General features: G+C 39.5%; 1 protein-coding gene across 3 annotated transcripts in view; it reads right to left on the bottom strand.

The window, feature by feature from the left end:
* LOC102799924 (noelin-2-like) overlaps positions 1–26,684 on the bottom strand; it is a 40,245-nt gene that overhangs the window by 8,373 nt on the left and 5,188 nt on the right. For 2 of the 3 annotated variants that reach the window (XM_087841624.1, XM_087841623.1), the window contains exons 2-5: positions 18,558–18,707; positions 12,756–12,911; positions 6,593–6,812; positions 4,361–4,467 (exon numbers count right to left, since the gene is read on the bottom strand). In XM_087841624.1, the coding sequence (XP_087697750.1) occupies positions 4,361–4,467; positions 6,593–6,812; positions 12,756–12,911; positions 18,558–18,707 (633 nt within the window). Of the gene's footprint in view, positions 1–4,360; positions 4,468–6,592; positions 6,813–12,755; positions 12,912–18,557; positions 18,708–19,230; positions 19,869–26,684 lie in introns of those variants that run through there. The other variant, XM_087841625.1, reaches the window with a different exon arrangement.

Here is a 26,684-nt window from a genome sequence, read left to right as displayed (position 1 = left end):
TACATCTCTGAGGACCTCACCTGGTCACTGAACACCACACAGCTGGTCAAGAAGGCTCAGCAGCGGCTGTATTTCCTGAGGAGGCTGAGGATATTTGGTATGTCGGCCAAGATCCTTAGCAGGTTCTACAGCTGCATTGTGGAGAGCACCCTGACCAGCTGCATCACTGCATGGTACGGCAGCACTACTGCTATGGACCGCAAACCCCTGCAGAGAGTGATAACAACTGCGGAGAAGATCACTAGGACCCCGCTGCCCTCTCTGCAGAGCATCTACCATTGCAGAGTCCAAAGGAGAGCTGCCTCCATCCTCAAAGACCCCTCACACCACCAACACGGACTGTTCACACTTCTGCCCTCGAGATGAAGGTTTAGAAGTGTGAAATCCAGAACATCCAGACTCACTAACTCCTTCTTCCCCACTGCCATCAGACTCACTGACACATTTTGAACAGTAATAATATTTTTTTGACCCTCTCCTTATTCTCCATATTTCGTCTCCTTTTCTGTCTTCAGCTATTTATTTGTACTATTTGTATTTATATGTTCTATTTCTATTGTATATATTAATCGGCATCTGTGGTTGGTCAGCAAAGAAAGCATTCCATTGCAGAAAGAAATGCCTTTTCTCTTGTGACACATGACAATAAACACTTTGAATGTTGAATTTTGAATCTTTTAACTTTCAATTACCGCAACACAAAAAGAGAGAAGACTAGATCGAGTGGCAGACGAATGGAAACAAGGAAATGGCAGCTGTTTTACTGGCAGATTAATGGCTTCCTTATAAATTACAGTCAGTTATTATGCTAATGTTATTTATCATTACAAGTAAACTAGATTCAGTCACAGCCCATTACATATTATTATTCTGTTTCATGTGAGAAATGTCTGCCCAAATCAGTATGCTATGTTTACATATTAACCCACTTCCCACTTTATTTGGCACTGCTGTTCAGCTGTTCAGCTTGTTAATTAATCAGCCAATCACATGGCATTCCTTAAGAAATGTCAAAATGGTCAAGAGGACCTGCTGAAGTTCAAAGCGAGCTTTAAAATGGACAAGAAAGGTGATTTAAGTGGACTGAATGTGGCAAGGCTGGTCTGAATATTTCAAAAGCCGATGAATCGGCTGGGATTTTCACATTTTGGAGGTAGAGTCAGAATTTGGTGTAAACAGCATGAAAGCGGAGAAAGCATGCTCCTAAAGCTGCTTAACATGCACCCATATGTAAAAAGCATCAGTTGGCGTGTCATATAACCAAACTCAGAGGACACTGAGGAGCCAGAGACTTCTACAGTACATCAGTATTTGCTGTACTGGAAATGAGAACAGGCTGAACTTACTCAACAGTTTGAAAGCTCCACTTTTTTGTTCACAACATGGGAGCAAATACTGAAGCTTTTTTGTGCCTGTGAACCAAGTGTGCAATTTTAATTCAAGTGAGTCATCTTGACTCTAGTTTTTAGTTCTCTTTAATGCATCCAAAGAGTCCATATGCAGCGTCACTCAGTAAAATGTATTCACCGTTTTATAGCTGCGCCCTTTCCAGCTGTGTACGGAGCAACTGTTTTGTTTTGTTGTTCCACTGCAGGAGTGGTTGTAAAATTCTAAATGCATTTTTTAGAGCCTGGCAAACACATGCAGAAATAATTACTTCTGTAAAAGGAAACAGCCCTGCAATAGTCTTGTGAGGGAGGAAATGTAAAGGACTTAATGATAAACGTTACTGTCATTTTTCTACAGGGCTCCATAAGGCTGAGAGGGGGGGGGGGGGGGAAGATAAAAGTGATTGAAGCACTTTACAGCATATAATAGCTTTGCTGGCTTATTTAAAAACAACACAAATACAGAAAAAAAAACCCAGTGCATTTATAAAAGTGCACTTCTTGTGCTTTCTCCACACTCCGATTCAGGAACATCACCTACTGTGCAGCATGAAAAAAACAGAAAAAGCTTCCAATTGTTGGGACAAAGGTGCAAATAGATAGAGAGACTGAGAAAGAGCCGCCACCCATAACTACACCAGTCACACCTGGAACTGGAAAACAGACAGCAATAACTGGGATACTGCTGCTGTGTATAGCGCCTTCTCATCACCAGGGAGACATTCTAATAGAGAACAGGCAAGGGTCACCATGGCGATATAAATCACACCTGGCAACTGGGAGACAGTCGCCTTGACAACTAGCTTAATATGCACTCCCTGAACAGAATGTGTGTGTGTGTGTGCGTGTGCGTGTGCGTGTGTGTGTGTGTGTAAAATGGGTGAAGCTCGCAGTGAGCGGAGACAGAGTGCACACAGGAGTCATGTTAGAAATGAGGCTGAAAGAAACTGAAAAATACATCAGCGAAAATATAGAAGCGGGCAACTTTATGACCACTTTCACCTGCCATACTTGTCATGTGCCCACAAGAGCACACAGTCTTATTTTGATGATTACATCAGTTCCCTTTACTCCATCTAAATCCAAACTTACAGTACATCTAAGCTCACACGTGACTTCACACTAAAAATTCATTTCTTATGGGTGCATGTGTATTGAAACTTTAATATGACATTCATGTATCCCCTCACAACACGAATACTAACAAGTACATACACATATATTTGCATGCCTATCTTTGTGGGGACCCTTATGAATGTAACACCTAGCAGAGAAAAGTTTTGATTAAAAAAAAAAGAAAAAAAAGACTGACCTGCTAAGAACTTAACCTAACATAATTTAACATCTAAATATATCTCCAGAACATTAGCGGGTGACCCGATGCTGCTGCGACAACTGCATCGAGCAGATCATGTGTGAGTTGGAGCAAATAAACACTGAAATGCAGGTGGTGTGAAAATGTCTCCTTTTTTGAGGTGCAGTAATTTAAGTTAAATCAATGAAGCTCATAAATTGTTCAGCGGGGCTGTGAAAAGAAGAAACTGCAAATAGTTACATTTGAGAAATACTGGCCACTATGCTTGCATTGGCAATATGGAGGAGGCGAGATAGAGCCAGAGACTATTACATAAATAAACAAGAAGCACTCCAGGAGCACAAACCTCCATCAAGGCAGCTCGTTCTCTGGGCTGTATTTGCTCTTAAAGAAATAGTATTTTATTTTGTATATATTCATTATAAAAACAAAATCTTTTTAAATGTACTTTAAGACATTTGTAGTAAAGGAAAATCAGTTAAGGGTAGCATTACAGATTCACACTTTGATTAAAAGCATTTTACACACAATTTTAAAGATAAAAAACATTTTGTGAAAGTTTGACCGTTTGACTTTAAAAAAGAGGTCAGAGGTCAAATTTGAGATGATTTTTTATAATGTATATGTTGACAATGCTACACTTTGTTTCTAAGTATCATAGTTTCTACAGTATTGAGCTTTTTGTCAGTTTTTGACCAATAAATCATTAAGTTGACCTTGCCGACCTTGGTGGATGTAAGCATGTGTGACCTCACTCTGCATTCCTGCAAAGTTTTATGAGAATTCATTCAAAACTTTTCGAGCTATCATGTTTACAGAAAGAACGGCTCCCACACGCACAGGAGAAGGTAACCAGTCACCAGTCTGAACCTCGGCCAGGAAATTGATTGGTGCATTTCCAGCTAAAGAAGAAAGCAGAGGAATTTTGTACTACCAGAAGAGCTGCTTATATAAACCAGGAAACTATTAGCCAGTCATGTTGCCCACACGTGACAGCAGAGTTTCACTGGTCTTAGTTTACAGTTGTTCAGCTGCTCTGGTGGGCCATCAAAGACATCACTCTGGATTAAGTAATAATGAATCTGTAACATCATGAAATTTGCAGAGATTTAAATACCCAGCAGCAAACAAACAAACATCCCTCCAGCTACAACCATAAATAAATAAATGTAATGAATTAAATAATCTCAGAGATAGTGATAAACACACAATAAAAACAGGATACAACAAGATAAATGATGGCAGAAAGAAGTGAAATGCATGAGTTAGAGATGATAATTTAAGGGTTGAGGGCAGTCTGCATGGTGGTCAGAGCAAAACCAAGTTATCAGACTTTTTGAAGCTGCATTTTTATGTTTCAGTGAAATGAAAGTAACATCTCTGTCCACGATCATGTAAGTAAGGGGCTCTGTAAGAGTTACAAATATGGCTACTGAGTGGCGAGACTTGCTTCTAGAAGGACTTTCCCCTAGCCAGACCACCAAATGCCATGCCTCAATCCCAACCTAAACCTTATTCTAACCCCGACTGTAAACCTTAAAAAAAAAAAAAAAAAAAAAAAAAAAAAAAAAAATATATATATATATATATATATATATATATGGAACAAACTGAAGAAGAAAAAACAGAAAAAAGACAAAGCACACTGTACACCTACCCTGCTGTCAGAGCTGGGAATCATGGCATCGGTCATCCAAGAGCCAAAGCGGGATCCCGAGGCCCTCACAGTGATGGGATTGCTAACGGCAGTCAGACGACCACATCCTGTTAACAAATGATAAACGAACCATGTAAACGCTGAGGCGGAGAACCTCCATCCTAGATCTGTTGTTTATGCATAGAGCAGCCACATGGAGAAGATAATGCAGATGGAGCACCAGTTTGTGCTCATGTCATCCGGATTGGTCTGAGTAATGCTCGTCGTCAAGGTGACTTGGCCAGCTGGTTTATGAGCAGCCATCACCTGCCACCAGTCTTAACTCACTTCAGCAATGCTTCATAAAAACTTGAAAATGTGTTGACGCCACAGGCGTGAGCTGTGAAAAAGCAGCTTCTATTTCTCGAAAAGATAACACAGAAGAATACATTTGGGTGTTTTAATCATTTAGATAATAACTTTAAGAAATTTTGTTTTTCAGGTAAATGAAACTGCCCACTCACAGTGATACCGCATGCACATTATTCCAACTATAAAACACCGTTTTTAGGTTTGAAAAGTGGAGCTGGTTATTTCACTGAGAGTTTTAATAGAGCCTTTTCAGCCACCTGAATTAACATCAGTTATAATGGATCTCAACAGAGACAGCTTTTTAGATCAAACCCAATGTCAAAACATTCCCGGAAAAATGCATTTCTACATCAGCATCCACTTGTATGCTTTCCACAAACAGGCTTATTGTGTCCCGGCTTTTCAATTTTCCTCAAAATGGGCCTAAATAGATGCACTTCTGTTTCTGTCCCCATGTTAGACTTTGTTGTTAGAGCACTCTCTGCTGCTCTTAAAGCAATACTTTGACATTTTGTGGAAAATATTTATTCACTGCCCGTTGGAGTGTTAGATGAGAAAATCAATACCACTCTTATGTCTGTCCAGTAAAAATGAAGCGACTGCCAGCAGCCTAGCTTAGCACAAAGAGGAAACCGGGAATGTCCATCTGTTTCCCCATAGCTGTCTCCGCATGTTACTACCCGATGGCTATTCGCCTTTTTTTCTTTTTACTGAACAAACACCCTCAACTCTTACCAAGTAAATAAAATAAGAATCCGTCAAAAATCTCTTCAATCCTAAACCATAGTCTTACTTCACTATAGATATTCCATGTGCTCCTCTGCAAAAGCTGCACATATCCCAACCCAATATCACGACAAAGCTTGCAACAGACACATTGAGCTTTGCCTTCTAAAACGTGAAATGTACGTGCATGCAGAAGTTGCAGTAACAGCAGAGGAAAATATTTTATTTCAAGCCAACATGAAAATTATCACGGGAAAGTGCTTAAACAGACTTTATTAACACCTTTGCATGTATACACATTAGCGCACATTAGCCGCCTAGCTTAATCTGTTCTGCCAATTAAGGACCCTGGAATGTACTTAATACATTTGTTGCTCACTACTGACTTCGTGGCTTAAATATATTATCTCCCCCTGCTGGTAATGCAATTTCTGCACGCGGTAAAGTCGATTTCATGTTTTGGAGAGACAAATTGTGGAATGGACACAGTGGACCGGCATGTCTATTACACGTTTTGCCATGATACTGGATTGTATGTCCACTTTGTACTCCCCTGCGTCCCTTTGTTCCTTTGCCAGTTGGTCCTGTTTGCTTCTAAGTAAGCTATTCCAACTTCTTAATTTGTATTCCCAACGTCATCTTTTTCAAGCTCAGATTTTCCTTATGTATGTATGCATCTTTCCCTAAATATCCTGTTTAGTGAAGTCTTGACCCACTATTGAGCGTCATCGCATGAGCCAAGGTGTTAGGGGCTTTGGGTGTAGTGTAAGTGAGCTAGTTGGGTATATCCTAGTTTGGTAGGCCTGACTTTGCAAATTGTGTACTAATTTTGAAACTTGGTCCTATTTTCTGTTACACTCCTTCTTCGCTCCCTGTGGTAAATTTGCATGTTTTTAAACTTCACTCCCCTCCATTATTCTTCCTGAACGTTCTTCTTGTTTATAATTCAGTTTTTTATAGAACTATTTTTGCAGACTGATGAATCGTTGTTATAAATAAATCTTTGAGTGTGTAAACCTGCGGAGTGCTCCTTTGCGTGCTTCCACCCCCCGCGCGCTCACGTTCTTCGCTTTCATGTTCAAATTGCAAACGCGTGAGTTACTTTCAAAGGCAGCACAAGTCATATTTTGTTATTGCTTTCTTCCCAGCACGTACCCAGTTTATTCATGCAGCTGTGCAGCCTGGTCTCCAGCAACAGGACCCTCTGCTGAAGCTCCTCGTAGTCGTATGCTCCAATCTCTTCCTGGATGGCTGTCAGGACGATCGACAAGTTAAGCAGCTCCATCCGCAAGGTGGCCAGTGTCTGTAGATCCAGTCGATACTGCTCCACCACTGACAACAGGGGCCGTAGCTGAGACATCTGACCCTTTAACTCCTGTGAATGAGTTAAAGAAAGTGAGAGAGGCCATTTGCAGTCATTATTTTTCTCTTTCGGTTGCTGTAGTTTGGCGTAGTGCCATCCTTTGAGGCACACTTGAGGCAGTTTATGTGTCCGGACTGGTCAGGGTGCCCCGTAAGGGTGACCTCATCCCAGCATGTGTAACAGGGTTAGTGGTTTGTTTCTCATTCGGCTGATTACTCTCCTTGTCATCCTTAATCTCCCGTTGTGCTGCCTTCCACCTATGAATGTTTCAAATGACTCTGTTCAACTGTCCCTTTTGTTCACTCGTCGATGCTGAAAACTGAGCACATGTTTGAGACAATCCTTGTGTCACAAGGCAGCCCCCTGGTCTACCTGTTGCTGATAAACTTGTTGGTAGGAGACAAATGAAATGAACTGAAACACATAAAGCTCTCGTTTCCTTTGAGTTTGGTTCAGAAGAATATTTACTTTGCTTCCTTAATTCTTTCTGCGCATTTGGCAGCTGAGATGCTGCACATCATATTTCATTTCTGCCTCTGTCGCCGCATCTCTTTGCTCTCCCCGAGGAACAGACGTGAGCGAGGGAAGCGGAGAACCACGTTAACCGAATGGAAAGCGCCCCCAGAACATGCTAGAGGGACTGCGCAATCCATCTGGCCTGAGAACGCTTCACAGTCCCACAGGAGGTGATGGAAGATGTGCTGGAAGAGAGTACGTCTGGGCAAGTCTTTTCTGGCAACGTGACCCAAATAAGCAGCATAAAATGGATGGAGGAAAACTCTCATTTTAAAAAAATGCACTCTGGATCATATCGGGCCAGAAAGGCCCCCTTTCCCCCTCTAATCAGCTTAAATGGAGATCAATAAAAATATGGATAGCATATAAAACAATTGTGCTTGCAGCAAGAGGGACAATACATTTTTATTTGCTACTTTTATATCTCTGCTTTTAGCCTTGATACTTAGATGTATCTTCTCTTTCAGCTTACTGAATAAAGAGCTGGATTTGATATGGAAAAGAGAGGAGGATAAAGAGAAGTGTCAAAAGCGAAGACAAAAATGTTATCATCTTCTCATAACATCTCTGCACCCCCGCACACAAACACAACAACATATCCAGGAAACAGTCAGCAGTTGGCAGTCAGTCAAACACTTTATGTATCTAATCCCTCCCCTGCTGTCTTGAAATCGCGACCTGAATACTTTTCCAACATCGCTATGACGCATTTTTCCAATTTCTACATGTCACAAGAGCACAGCGTGAAAACTCTGTAATTCCAAGCAGCTTCAGCTCACTACATCATCACCGCTGATTGATATTGGCAGTGTTCTTTGCATATAATTGCAAGTTGGTTAAATATTCATTAAAACCCCAATTTTGATAAAATGCCAAAGGTGCCACGGTTTGTTAGATAGTGAACCACTTTACCTGGCTAATCCCTCCCCTGCCACGTCTCCGCCTTCATCTCGATTTCTCTAATCTCTCCCTTCCTGATTCACACTTTTATCTCTCCTCCAGTCTCTGCTTAACCTTTACTTTCCCTCTTACTTCTCCTTGCACAGTCCTCTCATGTCCTCCCTCCCACCAAGAAACATTTAGGTGCAATAAGGCTTCCTTTCCTGTCTCTTTCCTCCTCTTTCCTCCACCATCTCTCTCTGTTTATGACTCCCATTTGACATCCCATTCTCCACTCCCACCCTCCACCCTTGTTTCCTTCCTCCATGGGTTAAAAATACTGTTTAGTTATTGATAAACTTACTGAAGTTCCACATAAATATTCAGGAGTCTTTCCTCTCAGTGCAAAGGCAAAAGCTTATGACTGTGAAAACCCCCCAGGAGCAACAATCATATGCGCACACACACACACACACGCATATGCATAAACCAACTATATAAAAACTTAAAAACAGACCCCCCCCCCAGCTGTTAAGATATGCTCGGCAAGAGATGAAAGGCAGAATGGATTTATGGGGAGGCGGTAATATGCCCTATTGGGGTAAGTAAGGGTTAGTGTGTGTGTGTGTGTGTGTGTGTGTGTGTGTACTTCTACTGCTTTTTATGAGCAGGCAAAAAAAATTCTGTGTGTACAGTCACAGTGTGGAGCTTGCGTCCCTTTTGTAGACAAAGTCCGCATGAATTAAATATTTTTAATTCTTAATTATTAATGAATTCTAATATGAAGACTTGGTTTGGGGTTATGGTGAGGATTACAGTCGGACAAGATGGTTTGTGGAGGGTTATTTCTTGTACACACTAAAAACAAAACTATTCTTCGTGGGACCACAGAATATTAAGTGTATATTTCATAAATCCATGATAAGACTGTGAAGGACTGTGAAGTACTGCATCTTTTGTCCTATTTCCTCCAATCACCCCCGACCAGTCACGACAGACGGATCCCAAAGCCTATTAAAAGAGTGTTTTTCGCCAAGCACTTGTTCATTGAGGGTCGCCTTAATGTTGAGGTTTGTCTTTACTTTACAATATTAAATGCTTTGAGGCAACTGTTGTTGTGATTTGGCGTTATAAAAATAAAATAGAACTGCATTTATTGAAATGATTCACCTGTAAATTTGGAATTACTGACATTGACAAGATGAGCAAGCAAATATTTCACAAATATAACCCGAGTATCAATCAGTTCTGAATGAACTGGGATGGCAGTCTTTCGATCAGCTATCACCTACTGAATTTAGGTTATACTTCCTGAGGCTACACATACACACATATGTGTGTGAATATTTGTCTAAGTTCACCTCTCAGTTGGAGAGCACGGTGGAAAAGCAATTACCTTTCCAATAGTAGATTATCAGTTTTAATCCGAATTAGCACAGGCCTTACTTCATTAGCCATTTGAACAGGACAATAGAAGTGTTTTCAGTTGAATTAGTCACTGAACACACAATTAGATCAAGTTGATACAACAGTTCACCGCTTAGTTGAGTCAAAAAGGCTTCCTTCAAATTTACACAGCTTTTCTTTCCTTTTCCAGTGTAAATATGCTGTATTAAAAAAGTTTTCTTTAAATAAACACGAATAGAAATGGATAATAACCTTAAATTCTGCAAACTTAAGCTGAGTACACATAAATGCCCTCGCAGCTGCTTGCCTCATTGTTCGTTGTTCTTTATTTACATTTTGTTATAAAATCTAAATGTAATAAAATCCAAACGGTCTCCAAGATTAGAATGTAGGTTAATGCCGTTCCCCGTGTTTATTCTGCATTTATTCATCTATTAAGTATACCTTTAAGGTACTATGACTGTGAAAGGCTGTATTTTTGTGTAAATCACGCTCTAAGTAGAGGGTCTAAAGATGACAACAACTGAGGCCACTAGGTGTGCTCATAACAAAACAAAATAACCTGATTTATATTTGGCTGCTATCCTCCATCAGGTTGTCTTTTTTTGTCAACAGCTGTGAGCCTCAGAGCGCTCCCGGGAAGTCCTGCTCTGACTATTTGCGATGCATGCTTTGTCTCCCCCACTGTGTCGAAAAGGTGACATTTTGTTTCATTTTCAGGAAGAGGATGCAGAAGCAAGGAGCCAAATTTGTGCTGCGTGCCAAAGTCAAGGTGTTTGCACGAATGTTGTTTTGCAGACGTTACAGCAGAGCTTGACAGTTTGGCCCCGTGATCTAATTTACTGTGCATAATGTGTGCTGTGTGTGACCCCTCAAAATGACTGTCGAATTACAATGTTTACTTTGGATCTGTGTCGTTTTTAACTGAGGTTTAAACATTTTCTGTTTGACATTTATGTCACCTTTCTTTTAAGCATTTTTCCCTCCCGTGTTACCTTTTCAAAGCTGGAAGTGAGGTAATTTGATAGAAAGAGCAAATAATTCAAATGTTTGGCTGTGAAAATACTCATTATTTTTAAGTAGAAATCTAATGAATAAGAGCACTGACCAACTATTTTTAAGATTGATTGCTATTATATCAGTTTATTACATTTATATACATGGTCCAATTAACTGAAATAGTAATAACTTCCTGGTGAATTTGTTCTCATTGTGTTTTAAGATATAAACCTTTAATGTTATTAACTATGTACATTAGTTTGTTATTGTTGTTTTCATGCTTGTTGTATTAGTTTATCTCTGTTCACTGTAATATAGGGCTGTTATTTGTGTGTGTGAATATGGGATTGTGCAGTTTTATGACAGCGTTTTCATTATTTTACAGTGCATTTGAGAACTGTGTGAACTGAAATTAGCACTGGATCATGTCAGAGCATGGCCGTGTTTGCAAAGCTGCATCTAGAGAAGACTTATGGAACAATGTCTATTGGACAGACAAGAACAAAGTCGAGATGTTTGGCCGTATTGCAGTGTGGTATATGAAGAAAACCACAAAAAGAGTGCTGTGCATAAAAACAAATACCTGCAAATCTAAATAAATGAAAACAACAGTGTAAAGAACACCGGTGACATGCTGATAAATGACACTTGAGGCATCGAGGTGAAAGTTATCTTCAGCTGCAAGTATCTTGGTGTGACGAATAATAAGCTGGACTGGAAGAACAATATGGAGGCGGGGTACAGTAAGAGACAAAGGCTGAGGCCTTTCCACTCCTGCTGTGCAGTGTGGACAATATGATGGTGGCCAGTGCTTTGTTTATGCTGTGGCCTGCTGGGGTGAAGGAGACCGCACAGCAGACAGGAACAGAGAAGACAAACTTATTAAGAAGGCTCTGTGGTCAGGTCTGAATTTGAAACAGTCCAGCACTGTTGTGGCAGAGAGAAGAATGCTCTTAAAGCTAACATGACCACGCCACGCCCAGGAGGTTATCACCAGTAGCACCTTCAGTCAGAGCGCTCCAGGAGGTCCTTTAAACCAACCACTTTACAGCAGCTGTTTAATGCACAATAATATGATTTTTTACCACATTTTCATATTTCAAATGTGTTGGCTGTTTTATTTATTACTTTTATCTGTCTATCTAAAGTCACACAAGAAAATAATTACTTGTTCACATCACTTTCCATTCATAAAATCCATTTACATCCGTTTCTGATCAACTTAATATAGACTAAAAAACCTGTTAAAGCAGCAGATTAACAAACCTTAAATGTGGAAAAATGTCAACCATACTTTACCATATAGTTTTCGCCTATCTTTCCCGTGAGATGAAAGTCCCTAAATCATTGCTTAAAGTTACATCCATGTGTAAACAGTGTGCAGGGTTATGCTAGGCTTCCACTTCAGTGTCATTAAGCTGCCAAATGAAGCCGTTTCACAGCTGATTTAACTGTTTAGATCATTCAACTCTCCCTCCTGAGATCCACGGCCTGTCATTCTCTGCAGCTCTTGAAATAATCTTTCACTACCCCTCCCCATGTTTTGTTGTTGGCACAGGCGCCTGCCAGTGGCATCATGGCAGAAAGCACCAAGCCTAATGAGATTAGTGCTCCTAATTTAGGAAGTGAAATACATTCAGATTTCCCTCAGTAAAACACAATACTTATCCAGGAAGGCAATCTTATCTTCTCTCTCTACTGCAAATTTAAAGTACCAAGGAACAAACTATAAAAGACAAATGCAGAAAAAAATGTTCTGTGCTTTTGTGTGTCAATATTATTCTAATCTGGTCATTAATATTAAAATTCAGACTCTTTCCAGACAGATTTTTTTTTTTTATGACAGCTTGAAGCCTTAATGTGTGCAGTGATGCTGCAGTTTTACTGGCACCTTCAGAAAAAAGGCTGTGCGACACTTTAACACAGCAGACATGAAGCCAGCGAATTGACAGCTTCAAGACAAGTTTTGTCCTCTTGATGAAAGATGCTCGCGTGTCTGAGAGCAGGCAAGAAACTTCAGCTTGGCATGCGTGAAATCAATGTTTTCACACCAAAGGTTATATGTTCCCTGCAGCGACTGTCTGCATTGTATGCGACTTGATGTGTATGTGTGTGTGTGTCTGTTTGTGTGTGTGTTTCTGTGTGTGTGTTTACCTGCAGGCTCCTAGCTGTCAGACTGCGGGGACTGGCCACATAAGTGTGTAACCGTCCATCCACTCCTCTCAGCAGTGGCTCAGAGTCTCGAACATATTGCAGGTCTCTGGATGTCCGCAGGTCAACCACCTCCATGGACTGACTCACGTTCTGGACCTGATGTACACACACACACACACACACACATACACTGCTGATACCATCAGTGATTACTGTTTGTCCCTTCCATTGATATTTATGATTGGCTTTGGCTGCTGTCTGATTACTGGCACCTGTTATTTGTTTCCAAACACCTGTTGTTTGCCTACAAATATGGCTGTGTGGTGATATGATGAAAAACAAAGGGCTAGTTCACTGAATTTTTAACCCCCCATGGTAACTAACATAGCAAAGACAAAAAAAAAGTTGTTGCACGCTGGTTTGAATGTTAATGTTAAACCAACAAAACAAATGCTATATTTCAATAATCATTTACTTAATTTACGTTATTTTTTATATTTTATAATGTATATGTATATAAGGACTTTTATTGTGAAATGAAAGAGCAGGAAGAGCCACGTAGTTGCTGTCTGTACCACAGACAGCAGAAAAGATTCCAGGTCTGAAAAGTAAAACCAATGTGGAATTTGTCTTTTTAATGGCCAACAGAGGGGACACAAAGTCCTATGGATGTCTATGGAAAACATAATGTATAGAAAAATTAGATCAATTTTTAAATGTTGGTAATTCTATGTTTCAGAAAGAAGTATTATCTGGAGTATGCTCATTAGCTAACGACTTGTAAATGACAATCAATGAGCGTTTGACCCTTCTACCACACAAAATGATCCCTATGAGCAACGCCTGCTTCAGTCAGAGGAGCTATCAGATGATGATGATAAATTGGTCTCTTTAGAGACCCTAAAAACTCAACAGCAAATAGAATAACAGATCTTTTCTATAGAAGATCATTAACTTGGTTATTTATGTATTTAGCTAATCATTTAAAATAAACATTTTAATGTGCGTTCATAATTTTACAGCTGAGTGGGCTCTCAGTGCTGCTAGTTATCTCTAAAGTGGTTGCTGTATATTAGAGTTCTGAGACTTTAAAACTGATACATTTAAACATTATAGCTTACTGTCCCACAGCCTAATACACTGAGTGGAAAGATGTGATAAAGATGTGGAAATTGCTTCAGTTTACTGGCTGATCAAAGTAAAATTAATTTTATTGAATGAATAGATATACTTAAAGTATGCGCTGTGTTCTCGTTGCTGCAATTCTACCCTTGTAAAACTAAGTGAATTTAAATCAAGTATAAAGCCATTTATACACTTTTTGCATCACAAAATCAATGCATGCACATTTTAATGACAATGCAGCACACAGTCTGAGATGCTTTAACCTACACCTTGGCTTCTTTCCTGACATTAGTAAGGTTTACAACTACTTACACAAATACTCCATTTTCTAAGCAGATACTATATATTGCTCTGAAAACATGCTGTAAATGAAAGAACCTGCTCCTGACCAGGTTATGTGTTCAATGTAAGTTACCATGGTGAATTAGCTTGGTAAAAACTGAGCCACTTTCTTGACAGAGTACACTCTGATGTTAAGCCTGCTAGCCCAGTAATCTTACTTTGTAGTACCCACCCCTGGTGATCAGTGTTGGGGAGTAACGGAATACATGTACCGCCGTTACGTATTTAAAATACAAAATATGAGTAACTGTATTCCGTTACAGTTACCGTTTAAAAAGGTGGTATTTAGAATACAGTTACTTTGTTGAAATAAATGGATTACACAGCGGTACTTCCCTGTTTCATATTGTGGCGGGTCAGGACTGTTTGGGTTTTGTTTGACAGCTACGTTCTGTTGTTCCAGGCGGCAGCGTTACGGTTGGCATGGTTACAGGGTGACGCTCTCTCTCTGCATGTTTCCTGGGTGAGAGAGGCCTTTTTGTTGTTGTTGTGCTAAGCTAATAGGCAGAATGCTACAGTAGCATCATAGGCAGTGTAGTCCGTGCTGCAGGAAGAATGGACTGCCATACACGTTATGTGTCTGTGAGCGAGGGAGGGAGAAAAAGGAAAAGGAAAAGTACGAGCTGTCATCGAGCAAAAACGGGAGCTGGAAGCATGTAAATATAATAATAACCACTGCAGCCAAGAAGAGTGCCTGACGAGCCCAGTTGTAAGTAAGCTATTAAGACTCGACTGTACACTGTGTTCGTGTTTTCCTCTGAAACAATAAGTCCCGTTGCAGCAGCCTTTCAACGCCTCTCTCTGTCTCTCGCTAGCAAAGTTGACCCAGACAACAAAGTAAAGCTAGTTTTCGGCTACGAGCCCGACACAGAACCCACCGTATTAGCCAGAAGTCTCTTTGCTACGGTTCGGAGCCGCGGACCTTCAGTAACAGTAATAAATCACACAGCAATAGTACATTCATGTAGTTGTAAACAGCATGATAATATATTAAGTAATCCAAAGTATTCAGAATATGTTACTCTCATTGAGTAACGTAACGGAATACGTTACAGAATACATTTTGGGACATGTATTCTGTATTCTGTAATGGAATACATTTTAAAAGTAACCTTCCCAACACTGCTGGTGATGCAATGCCATCTAGGTATACACCTTTATGGATCTAGTAGTGACACGGGCCACCAACCAAGACGGAGGAGGCAGCAGGAGGAAGACAAGCTGTCAGAACTGATAGTGATGCTAATGTTAGCTAACAGCTGCAGATGTTTTCAGACACTGATGTTACACGTGTTCAGGGATTCATTGGTGATTGTTTTAAATTTTCATTTTCACTGAAGAGGAATATCGTAGCTGTTATTAAGCACTTCACAGCTTGCTGTTTTCAACTTGAGACAACACTACCCTGGCAGAATTCACGCACTATGCTAGAGGTTTCTCATGTGATGTCATGTGCATATTCCTCAAGAGCCATCCACCATGCTGGACATGATACAACCGCCTGTTGTGCAGTGAAAAAATGTGCATTCACCAACTGGTTGCCAAGTGGTTTCTGGACGTTGCTGACAATCTCTAAGAGAAATCAGTTATAAATAGAGCGTTGCAACACAAACCTCTTTCCGATTGCTCTGGTCGTTAGCAGGCTGCCACAGTCACGTGTTGTTTGCATGGAAGATTGAAATTACTTTCAAGCAGTAGTGAAACTGTGAAAAGTGCAACACAAACTGTAAACGGTCGCTTTAATCTAAAAGTTGTGCCACAGTGCCGTTTCCAACACATTTGAAGGGCAGACTTTTTACTCTGAAGACAACTAGTCTCCATTTACAGTTTGTGTCGCACTTTTCACAGTTTTACTACCTCTCAGAAAGTAGCTAGCAAGTGTTTGCTAACATGCCAGCAAGGTCCATACAAACTATTGGTGACCACAGCAATCTGCTGGTGACAAAGGCAATCATAAGAAGGTTTTCACCAACAGGCCAGAGTATAAACATTTTGCTAGCAACCGGTGGTTCAAAAAGGGTCACTAACCAGTCTCTGGCACTGTGTGAATGGAGCTTTAGTCACCTGACCCTACCTTTGATATATAAGTGGATAATGGTGATGGGACTCCAAAACCCCAGTATACATAATATACTACATAATGTTTATATGCAAAAAAGGGACAGAGTTACAATCAAGCTAGCAACTCTGGATGTAAACTTTGCAGCACTGTACAGTGACACAGTGATCCTTGGAGTTAAATTCTACCAACAAAACTAACAGGCTGTTTTTTTTTTTTTGGCAGATTTAACAGATCTTGAATGTTAAAAGATGAAAACAAAAGGATCACCAAAGTTATCGGAGATAACCTCTGGGGTCCGTGAATATCTGCAGCAAGGGTTACAGCAATTCTTCCGAACTGGTCGAGATATTTGAGTCTAAAGCAGTGACCAACAGACAGTGCTAAATACAGTCATTCTGTTCATGTGGTTAAAAATGTAATCTGCAAACAGTATGGTGAGCAGTTTTATTGTTCTGTGGTTTTATGTGTTTATTTTATTTAATTGTTCATTTAAATAATTGATTAATTTTATTTACTAATTTAATTGTGTATGTGTTTTTAATTTTCTGTATTAAAGGAAGGTGGTGAGAGTTTTTAAAGTTGCGTAGAAATAGAATATATCATTATTATTATCAGCATCATCATCATCATCATTATTATCATCATCATCATCATCATCATCATCATTATTATTATTATTATTATTATTATCATTATTATTATCAGCATCATCATCATCATCATTATTATCATCATCATCATCATCATCATCATTATTATTATCATTATTATTATTATTATTATTATTATCATTATTATTATCAGCATCATCATCATCATCATTATTATCATCATCATCATCATCATCATCATCATCATCATTATTATTATTATCATCATCATCATCATCATCATTATCATCATCATCATTATTATTATTATTATTATTATAATTATTATTATTATTATTATTATTATTGTTATTATTTCATTAAAGTTGTAGGCACCACATTAAAAAAAAATTTTTTAGCTCCTGACTGAAAATAGAAATAGACAGGTCAATAAATAAAAATGGATAAATAAAAGAGTGTGAGGAAAATATGCTTTTTAAATTAAAAGCAGTTCATGCTTTGGGTTTAACATCCCCCATTCACTGCTCAACAATATGATACAAAGACACACAGTTTGCAGACCCCCTGTTCCCCTCTCTTAGATCTCATTAGGTCCATTTGAACAGAAGTTCCTCTCCTTTCGTGTCCTGCTCTAAAAAAACAACCCCCACTCACGCCCCGTCTCATTAACCAGGCAGAGGGTGTACCACACACTTGAAATCTCTTTTAATGTTGAATGAAGAACAAGTGTTTAAAAAAAATCTATTATAAAAATGACCCAGATATTTCCAGATATTCAGGAGTGATATGCAAACAAACAAACAAACAAACCCGCCCACACATCTCCTGTACAACACGTTCTGTGGAGGCCAGACAAGCAAAAAAATAAAAAATAAGCGCTCACACCACCGCACACAAACTCACAGCGGGATCTAGGTGTCACTTCCACAGACATGCTGAGCTGATTAAGATTCATAAATACAAAAGACTCTCAACAAGCGAGGAGAGAAGAGGGAGTTATTTCTGATAGTGTTCATCTACCTTTTTCTCATTTCTCTCTCGTTTTGTGTGAAGCGAGAACAGGATGTAACAGCACCAGTGTAGGACAAAAAGAGTAGTAAGCGTTGTGATATTGCCATTGGTGTGCTCCGGTTTACTACAGCGCTGGTGAGAAAATGTGCCGTCGTGTGCGAGGCTGAGAATAGTGAATGCATTCAGAAATGTTTGCTTACTTGATGCCGTTCAATAATTCATCAATTTCTGTCACAAATCACTTTTATTACCCTCTCTTAGGACACAGACTTAAACTGAATAGCCTCGTACACATGTACACACACACAAGCAGTTACACGCAAATGGTTGTATGCTGAGCTGCACCCACGACACAGAACAAAGTGTTTCTTTCCCACCCATCTGCCAGCGTTTCTTTCTTTGATTTTAAACTCTTTTGGCATGCTGAATGACTGGCAGTCTACAGAGGATTTGGCTACTGATGTATCAGGAATACATCTGTCAGCGAAGCCCGTGTGTGTCTGTTCATGTGTGTTTCTGCAAGTGTCAAAACAAAGAGACAGTCCAGTGAATATTTTCATTCCAGTACACCGCCTCTGCCCCGTGCCGCATGTCAATGCTGACCACTGAAACGTCAAGGCGCGAGGCGAACACTCACAAATGCACACGTACCTGCTCGGTCAGCGAGCGTAGCTGTCGACTCCGAGGGTCTCGTTTACAGAGGTTCCGTGCCGGGGCGACCACCGTGCACATGCACCTGCCGTCGGGATCCGAGGCCGTGCTGTACACCTGCCAGCCTTCCTCTGAGCCTGGGTACAGCCCCTGCACACAAACACGCCCGGTGTTAATGAAGTCACTGCGGGATAACACATTACCAGACGAGAGGGTGAGCAGAGGAAAGCACAGAAAGCAAAACAGAACAACAAACAAATTCATCACCTATTAGCAGAGCAGATGATGTACACAACAAGCTGGAGTACAACTATTTCCATTACCAAATAAACACCTCACCATTGCTCCTTGGCTTAACTACTTTATGCTTCTGTGACACGCAGGCCATGGGTCTGTTTTTGTGAGTAAAAAGACTCTAAAACGTCTGGCTCAGATTAGATTAACCACAATGGAAACCAAGTTAAAATGTGTAAAACTGACATTTAACAATGCACAAGTTTGACATTTGAAACCATCAAATCTAACCTGGAGGAATTAAATGATTTATGGTGAAAATGCCTTTTTGTTCTGCATGCTGCAGCCAGGTAGCAGGAAACAAATGTGTAAATGCACTAATGCAGGAAACTTATTGGTAAAACAATGAACATCCAGAGATGGATGGAGCAACATTTACATTCATTTGAAGTTGTTGATGAATGTAGGGTGATGATGTTCAACATTCACGGTCTTGTAAATGTCGAATATCTTTGAGAGACACATTTTGTTCTTCAGCTGTGAAAACAGCAAGAAACAAAGAAGAAAAAGAGGGAAAAAAAGCAGAGGTTTAGGTATTGGTGGTTATTTATTTCTGCCTTGTCAGTTTGATTTAAATTTAGCTTAAAAAGGGGTTTTCAGAGGAATCTGAAAACCGGATGCTACATTTAGAGATTAAAGCGAAGAGCTTCAGTGCTATGAACTCACTCGTATGCTTTGACGTTGCATAATAATAATACAACAAAACAGAAAGCAAATATCAGTGATTAAAATTTAAGTTGATGATTGAAGTTTTAAGAGATTAAGTGGTTGCTCGTAGATGTTTGGTTGTGCACTGGTGTGGACTGTTTTCAGGGTAGAAATCATCTTTTGTGCAGATTTGTGGGAGCTCTGGGGAGTCGGTGACTTTTTGCCAGAGAGAACAGCAGTTCCGTCCGTGGAGGCAGAGAGTGGAAACTCTCCAGTAATGCTGCTAGCTTTCCTGGACACAGACATGTGGGAGACGTCACAACTGATTTTAGCAACAAATGAGAAATTCAGATTTGGAAATGCATGTCTCTGGTGAAGTCGAGCCCAATGAAAACACAGAAAGCGCGCAATCGCCGTCTGACAAACATAAAAAGACGCTTAAATCACGAGACGCATCCTGGTGAGATCACGCAGAGATTTACGTGCCGGCTACGACAATAACGACATAAAAGGGAAATATCTGTTCAGCCCTGATGACTGCAGTCTGACCTGAATAAGACTGAGACGCTGAAAAGAAGTGTGTTGGCTGAAAATAAAAAATACATGCAAACACTTCAAAGGCTACGAAACTGAGATTTAACAGCGACTACATTCTCCTAAAAAAAGAAAAAGAAAAAAGCACAGAGCGGTAACTCCTCTTATCTTTATTTCTACCTTTACACCAAAATAGCTTTTTTTTTCCCCAAATGATGACTGCACATCTCCCATGATCTGTTTATGTATGCCTACTTTTATCTTTCAGCACCTACTGTAAATGGGAAGTAGGAAATGTATTCATTCTTAAGCAAAGCCGTTATTGAATCATGCGATTCAACATAAAATCATTACATATCATAACACCCTCAACAGTGATCACAGCGACTGAGGGAAAATGTTTTTGATAGATTTGATAAATCCAATTAAGCCTGACTTTCTTTTAGATAATATTCTGGACACCTTGGAAACAGTAGCTAGTACAAATGATTTTGATAACACAAATCAGAGCCTGATCAATATATTGGTTGGGACTGATACATTGGCATCAGCATTCATAATGAAAATTTAAAAGGTAAGAAACTGAGGTGGAAAAAATATTTTAACCATGTTACGAGTGTTGAGGCTGCATAGTTTGTCCACCAGAGGGCACTCTGCAACTTCCTTGTTGGCAACACGTAATTGGAAGGTAACAAACACAAGGAGCTGATCATGTAACAGTGAAATAAGATTATTTTTAATTTGCATTGTCTTATTATCTCAGTGAGGACTCATAAATATTCTGCCTTCAGCTGAACGCGTCTAAGATTAAATACACGATTACTGATTTTAGGAAAAGCCCTCCTAAACACAAAGCTACTTTTATTAAAGGTCAGATTGTGGAGTGTGTTTAATGTTAATGCCTCGGAATAGTTGTTGATCCAAAGCTTGATTTTAAAGCAAACTGTGAAGCTGTGTGCAAGAAGGGGCACCAGCGACTCCCATGTTTAAGAAGGCTTTCTTGTTTCCGCACTGATAAAACCATGATGATTTCATTTTATCCTGCTTTTATTGAATCTGTTTTATCCTTTTCTTTGTTGTCGTGGTTTGGATTCTTATCTGTAAATAACACAAACTCACTCAATCAAACTGTTAAGTGGTCTAACAGGCTGACTGGTTAACCACAGCATCCCTGCACACCAGACAGTTCCAGTTTCTTCCTTCTGGTCGAACGCTTCTGTTCCCAAAATGTAAAACAACAAAAGTTAAAAATAGCTTTGCTGTAGCAGCCATTACTCAAATGAACAAATGAGAGTTTTTACAGTTTTTTCCCTTAGCGGGGGCGACATGAAGCCCAAGGTATTTTTAGTCATTGTTTTATAGTAGTATGTACAATTGTTGTCTGTTCTGCCTGTATTGAGAGCGTGAATATGACGATGGATGACCCACTGCTGCAGAACAAATTTACCTAAAGGTACAAATGAATTATCATGAACATGAATGTTAGGGAAAATGGTTTCCTGTGTCTAAAAGATAGTAATATACAGTTGTATTCAAAATATTCCTATATTTATATTCAATCTGAATCTGATGACTATTCTTAAGTTAATAATCTCTATTTTTTCCACTTAAAGAGTTCTGTACTTGCCAGAAGAGGGGTCTACACCAGCCCACTGGATTGCCATGTAAAATGTGAAAACTGCAGATAAAGTGCATAAAAGAGTGTTTTCCCCCACAGTATTACGCAGCAGGAAACACGGTGTTCCAAGTTATTAAGAATGAATCTCATCATAAAAATGGCTGAACTGCTAAATGACATTAGCTCATCCAAGGAAAAGCACCTGTGTGTTCATTCACATGGACAACAAAATGCTCATTTTTTCATCTAAAGTGGTTTCATTACGTTCACAATTCTTATAAAACTATCAGCTGCAAAATTACGTCTACTCCAGTACTGTCCTTAAGTGCCTATTTGAGGTCCTCCTGCTGCAATGGAGTGGGGGTTTTTCACTGAACTTTCAATTTCTACTTAACAGTCAAACGAAAATATTGCTTTTATAGTGCTTTTTTTTTTTACCCCACTACATTTATCTTACTATAGTTACAAGTTATTTCTCCTGTTACAATTTTTCATAACCGTCCTGGTGAGTAAAAACGATGTCAGGTTTGTGATAAACTGCAGGATTGAACTTTATTTTGTGTATGAGGAAAATTCTCTTTTTTACATAAAGAAAACATAAAAATTGAATTAGCTAAACAACATTGTCACAAAGCTAACAGCAGGGAAACAGGAAACACTGTAGTAATCTGGTTTTGAGTGTGGTTTGGCTGTTGTAGAGGTGGAGGAGAGATCAATGCCATTTTGTTGATTCAGTAGTTTCAGGTAAGCTGATAAAAAAGGAGTAAAGCTGTGTTAGCAGGTTTTCTTCCCTCTGGATATGAACAATTACTTTTATCTGCTCTGTGGATCACTTAATAAAGCAAATCTGACTGAAATCAAGACTGGCTTCAACAACAGTTAGTAGTACGAGTTGGCTATTAATAGATGGCACCTCAGCAAGCTAATGTGTGAAACAAGCCTGGTACAAACACACACACAGATATAAGCTCGTGTTCAGCTCTTGTTTAGCCAGTAAGTATAAACGTATTATTTAACTGTACCACGAGATTTCAGCAAGAAATTATAATATGACAGAATTTGTCCTGTTCTTTAATGTTATTAGGACAGGTGTGTCAAACATGAGGCCTGACGCCTGCTGAAGACTCCAGTCTGGCCCATGGGACAGCACTGTAAAGTTTAAAGGAAAGCATACATTTGGGAATTTTAACAATATTTTTGTAGATTTTAGAGCTTTTCTTACTAATAAAAATGCCCCCCGTGGCCTCTGATACCAAAGTAAATGACAGAAAGTTATTGTTTTTTCTAAATCTGTCATTTAACAAAAATGTTCAGTTTTATAATTACAGGAGCTAACAGGACTTTTTCTTTATTTTTACACATTTATGTCTTAAAATTTAATGCCAACGATTGGTGACGACAGACTTCCGCATCATTTCTTCATCATGAAGAAAAACTGAGACGCGTTGTTTTAACTGCACTTCATTTCCTTAAATTAAAGTGTTTCAGGGACTAAATATGTAATAAAATGTCTTTGCACTGACAGAGAGGAGAGCTTCACGAGTTCGGTCCACTTAAGATCAAAGTGGGCTACATGTGGTCCACAGTGTAAAATGAGTTTGACATCTCAGCTTTTAGGATTTGATTTTCATTGATTCCTGAGCTTTCTGAGCATTAAGTACTTGTCATGTTTTACTTCTGGTTAATGTTTTATATTTGCTTCTGTCAAACTTATACATATCCAGTGTGTTCTTTTGTTTATTCTTCATTTCCTGCTTTACTTTGGTAATCCTTTGCCTCTTGTGTTTTACAGTTGCTTTTACTTCCCATCTGTCCTCATCTAGCTGATTGTATAGCTGATATTACTCCCTCCCTTGATTAGCCTTCTGTGTATAACTTGTCCCGCATCTCCTTAGTCTTTTGTTGAGCTGCCTGTAGTCGTACCTTCTCTCTGTGTTCCCATGTTGTTGCCTTGTTTTTGGAAATCTGCTATTTAGTTTATTGGCTCTCGCTACAGCCTAAATGAACAGCTCGCCTTTTGTTATTGGAATTCTGCCTCCCTGCATCTTGCATTTGTGTCCTCTCACTACACATCTCACAGTTCTAAACAGTCCATGTTTAACCAGGCCCAAGTTCAGTAACTAATCAAATCACTGTGGGTCAGTCTGCATGTTCAACATGAAAGGATTCTGGGGCCTGCATTTATGACATCCTTTAAAAAATCACTTTAAAATCAATATTTATTTTAACATGCACCACTTGAATTTACCCATGAGGATCTAAAATCCAGTTATTAATTTAATATTTGATTAAAGTGAAAAAGAAAAAAAAGCACTGGGTCAGAAGATTAGTGTTGATAATCCACAATCAGGTGCTCTTCAGAGACGAGGCCAGCGGTCGAATAGAGATTTTAATGTTCAAAAAGAAAAACAACGTTTGTGCTTATTATTAATGGAAGTCCTTGGTATTGATTTGGGGAGGGGGGGACGAAATCAGAGGGGCTTTGGTTTAAGACAAAAAAGGATTAATTCATGAATCAAACAATGGGTTTCAGATCAGAGAGTCTCCATCGTGATACGAGGAACAAACAAAACAGAGATTTCATTGAAAGGGCTTAAGAGGCACACCGTGTGCGAATTCTAGCATTTAAGAGGCATTTCAAGTGGCTCCTTTACAACTCTGTTTGAACGCTGTACATTTGCAGCTATTTAAATGTCAGCACTCCTGCTTGTGTAATAGTGTGTACGTTTTGTTTTTTGTTATTCAGACAGTAGGAAAATAAAATAAAAAGTTATTATTTGCCTCACCATAGGGGAATCCTATTTTTAATCTTTTGTAGCCTAAAGAATGGCACAAATGCAACCTGCTGAGGTGATTTTAAAAACTGCAGCACAGAGGAGTGGACAGGCAATTATTAGCACTTGAAAAATACAGTCTAAGCTGTTATATAATCAGGCCCTTTTTATGTTTTGGGTTATTTTGGACTCATTAGGTTGAGGCGACACCGATTGTTCCCAGAGGGCTGACCATTTGGAAGCAAGTAACAGCAGAGGAAGTTAAAAACCATAAAGAAAAAAAAACACAGAAGATGCTAAATCACGAGCTCATTACTGTGAGGTTTATCCAGGTCTGCAGCTTGACCTACTTAGTGATAACACTTTAGAACAATGTAAAGGAACGGCTGAGTTTGATCTGACACTCACAGCCCGTCACACTGAGCTGCCCTAAAAACCCTGGAAAAGAATAATGGCAGAGGAGGAGGACGAGAGAAGGAGGCTGCCGAGAGGATGAAGGCACGAGAGGGAAATATGGAGGGGGGACCGTGGCGGCCTGGAGGGAAACATCTGATAAATCTATCAGCTGGGTTCAGAGGGGTAACCTTCACAATGTTCACAATGGAGCTGACGACGCGAGCGTTGAGGTTTAAAAAGAGGAAGATGTGAATGAGCTGAATGTATGAGCATCGGCTGTGCCTCCTGCTCGATGTAATTAAACAGAGGACATATGGCACCTCGGGGCTCATTTCACACGAGGGAAAAATGATAAAAATCTACACAGGCAGCTCGACTGATTGTGATCAGAGCAAATACAGAGAGCGCGGAGCAAACAGAGCCGCATTTCTGCAGTTGACAAATTGTTGATAAGAGGCTGAGGAGACAGGAGGACGTACGCAACTCAGAAAAATGTGTGTAACATCCTATATAAGAGAAAAACAGGAAAGTCTTACTGACACCATCTAGCTTAGAGTGTGTTTACCCAGACTAGCACTGCAATGAATAGACTGTATAGAAGCTTTCTTTTTTCATATGCTCTTATGACATAAGAAAAATCTGCACATAGTGAGTCAGCGGTAACACATAAACACTGAATGCTCTGACTGAGCGTGGCAAAGCATGTAACAGAAATGCTGCAACATTAATCTCAATATAATAAAATTATGTAGCAAAACGTAAAAGGCCAACAATTGAAATGTGTTGTGGCAACAGGCTAAATAGATAAATAAATGAATAGTACAGTTTAAAAAGGACCAATAAAAACTAAATTAAGCTTAAACTAAATGCTAAAGAGTCAGAGGATAGTGAATAGTTACAATAGCTGCTTAAAACAATAAAGAATCCATTGAAATGCTTCTGTTACTCAGTATGTAAGCTGAACAAAGCACCAATTCATTAGCGAGCCTTATCTTAAAAAACAAAAAGAAAAACCTTTTAATATAATTCATGTTTTAATTAACATGCAGTTTAAAATTAATAAGAACCTGACAAGTAGTGCTGATTAAAGAGCATTTGAGTTCATTTGATAAGACTCCGGGGAAGCACAATTGGCAAAAAATAAATAAATAAATAAACACTTTGGAGAAAGTGATGTAGCTAACAATTAAATTTATGTGCAATTAAGCTGGATGACAGAGACACAACAGCCAGATTTCAGACATTTCCCATCTAGAAACTGTCTGTCAACTATTGCAGTAGCAACACTGCCCATCTAACATCTCCATCTGCTTCAGCCACGGTCTGTGTGTGTGTGTGGGCACCTGCTTGCATGAGACTACATGCACTTTGCTGAACTTGCAAAGTTCCACCACGCAGCAGATGCGAGGTGCCAGAAAGGTAAATCATGCAAACCCTGAGTGTGCGCACAAACGCACACAAACGGCAATGCACGCACAGGATACGCATACGGGGTGAAGAAACCAGGGTGCGTGCAGTGATCCCCCATGTCTCGGGTTGCCAGGGGGGTTGCTAGGGCAACAAATCACTGGCTGTCCCATTGGGTGAGTCAGCCTTCCCTAGGAGAAATATCACCCCAGTAAGTCTGAGAAAGAGCAATCCTATTACCGGTCTGTGGGTGTAGCAGTGTGTGTGTGTGCAGCAGTGTGTGCATACTGTACATGTGTTCTTTATGACTCATAAAAGCTTATTTATTTATTTATTTATTCATTAGTGCTATTTATTCTTCAGTTGTGCCACCTGCTGTAGTGTATTTTCTAATTGTGCTCTGATGCTTTTTTTTCTTCCTCTACCTTCTTTCATGTCTTTTCTGCACCAGTGAAT

The sequence above is a fragment of the Neolamprologus brichardi genome, chromosome 6 (genome assembly GCF_056152115.1).
Source record: "Neolamprologus brichardi isolate AB-2024 chromosome 6, ASM5615211v1, whole genome shotgun sequence".
In the NCBI taxonomy this organism is placed as follows: domain Eukaryota; kingdom Metazoa; phylum Chordata; class Actinopteri; order Cichliformes; family Cichlidae; genus Neolamprologus; species Neolamprologus brichardi.
The sequence above is the reverse complement of the archived record's forward strand: the minus strand, read 5'-3'. Positions and strand labels throughout refer to the sequence as shown.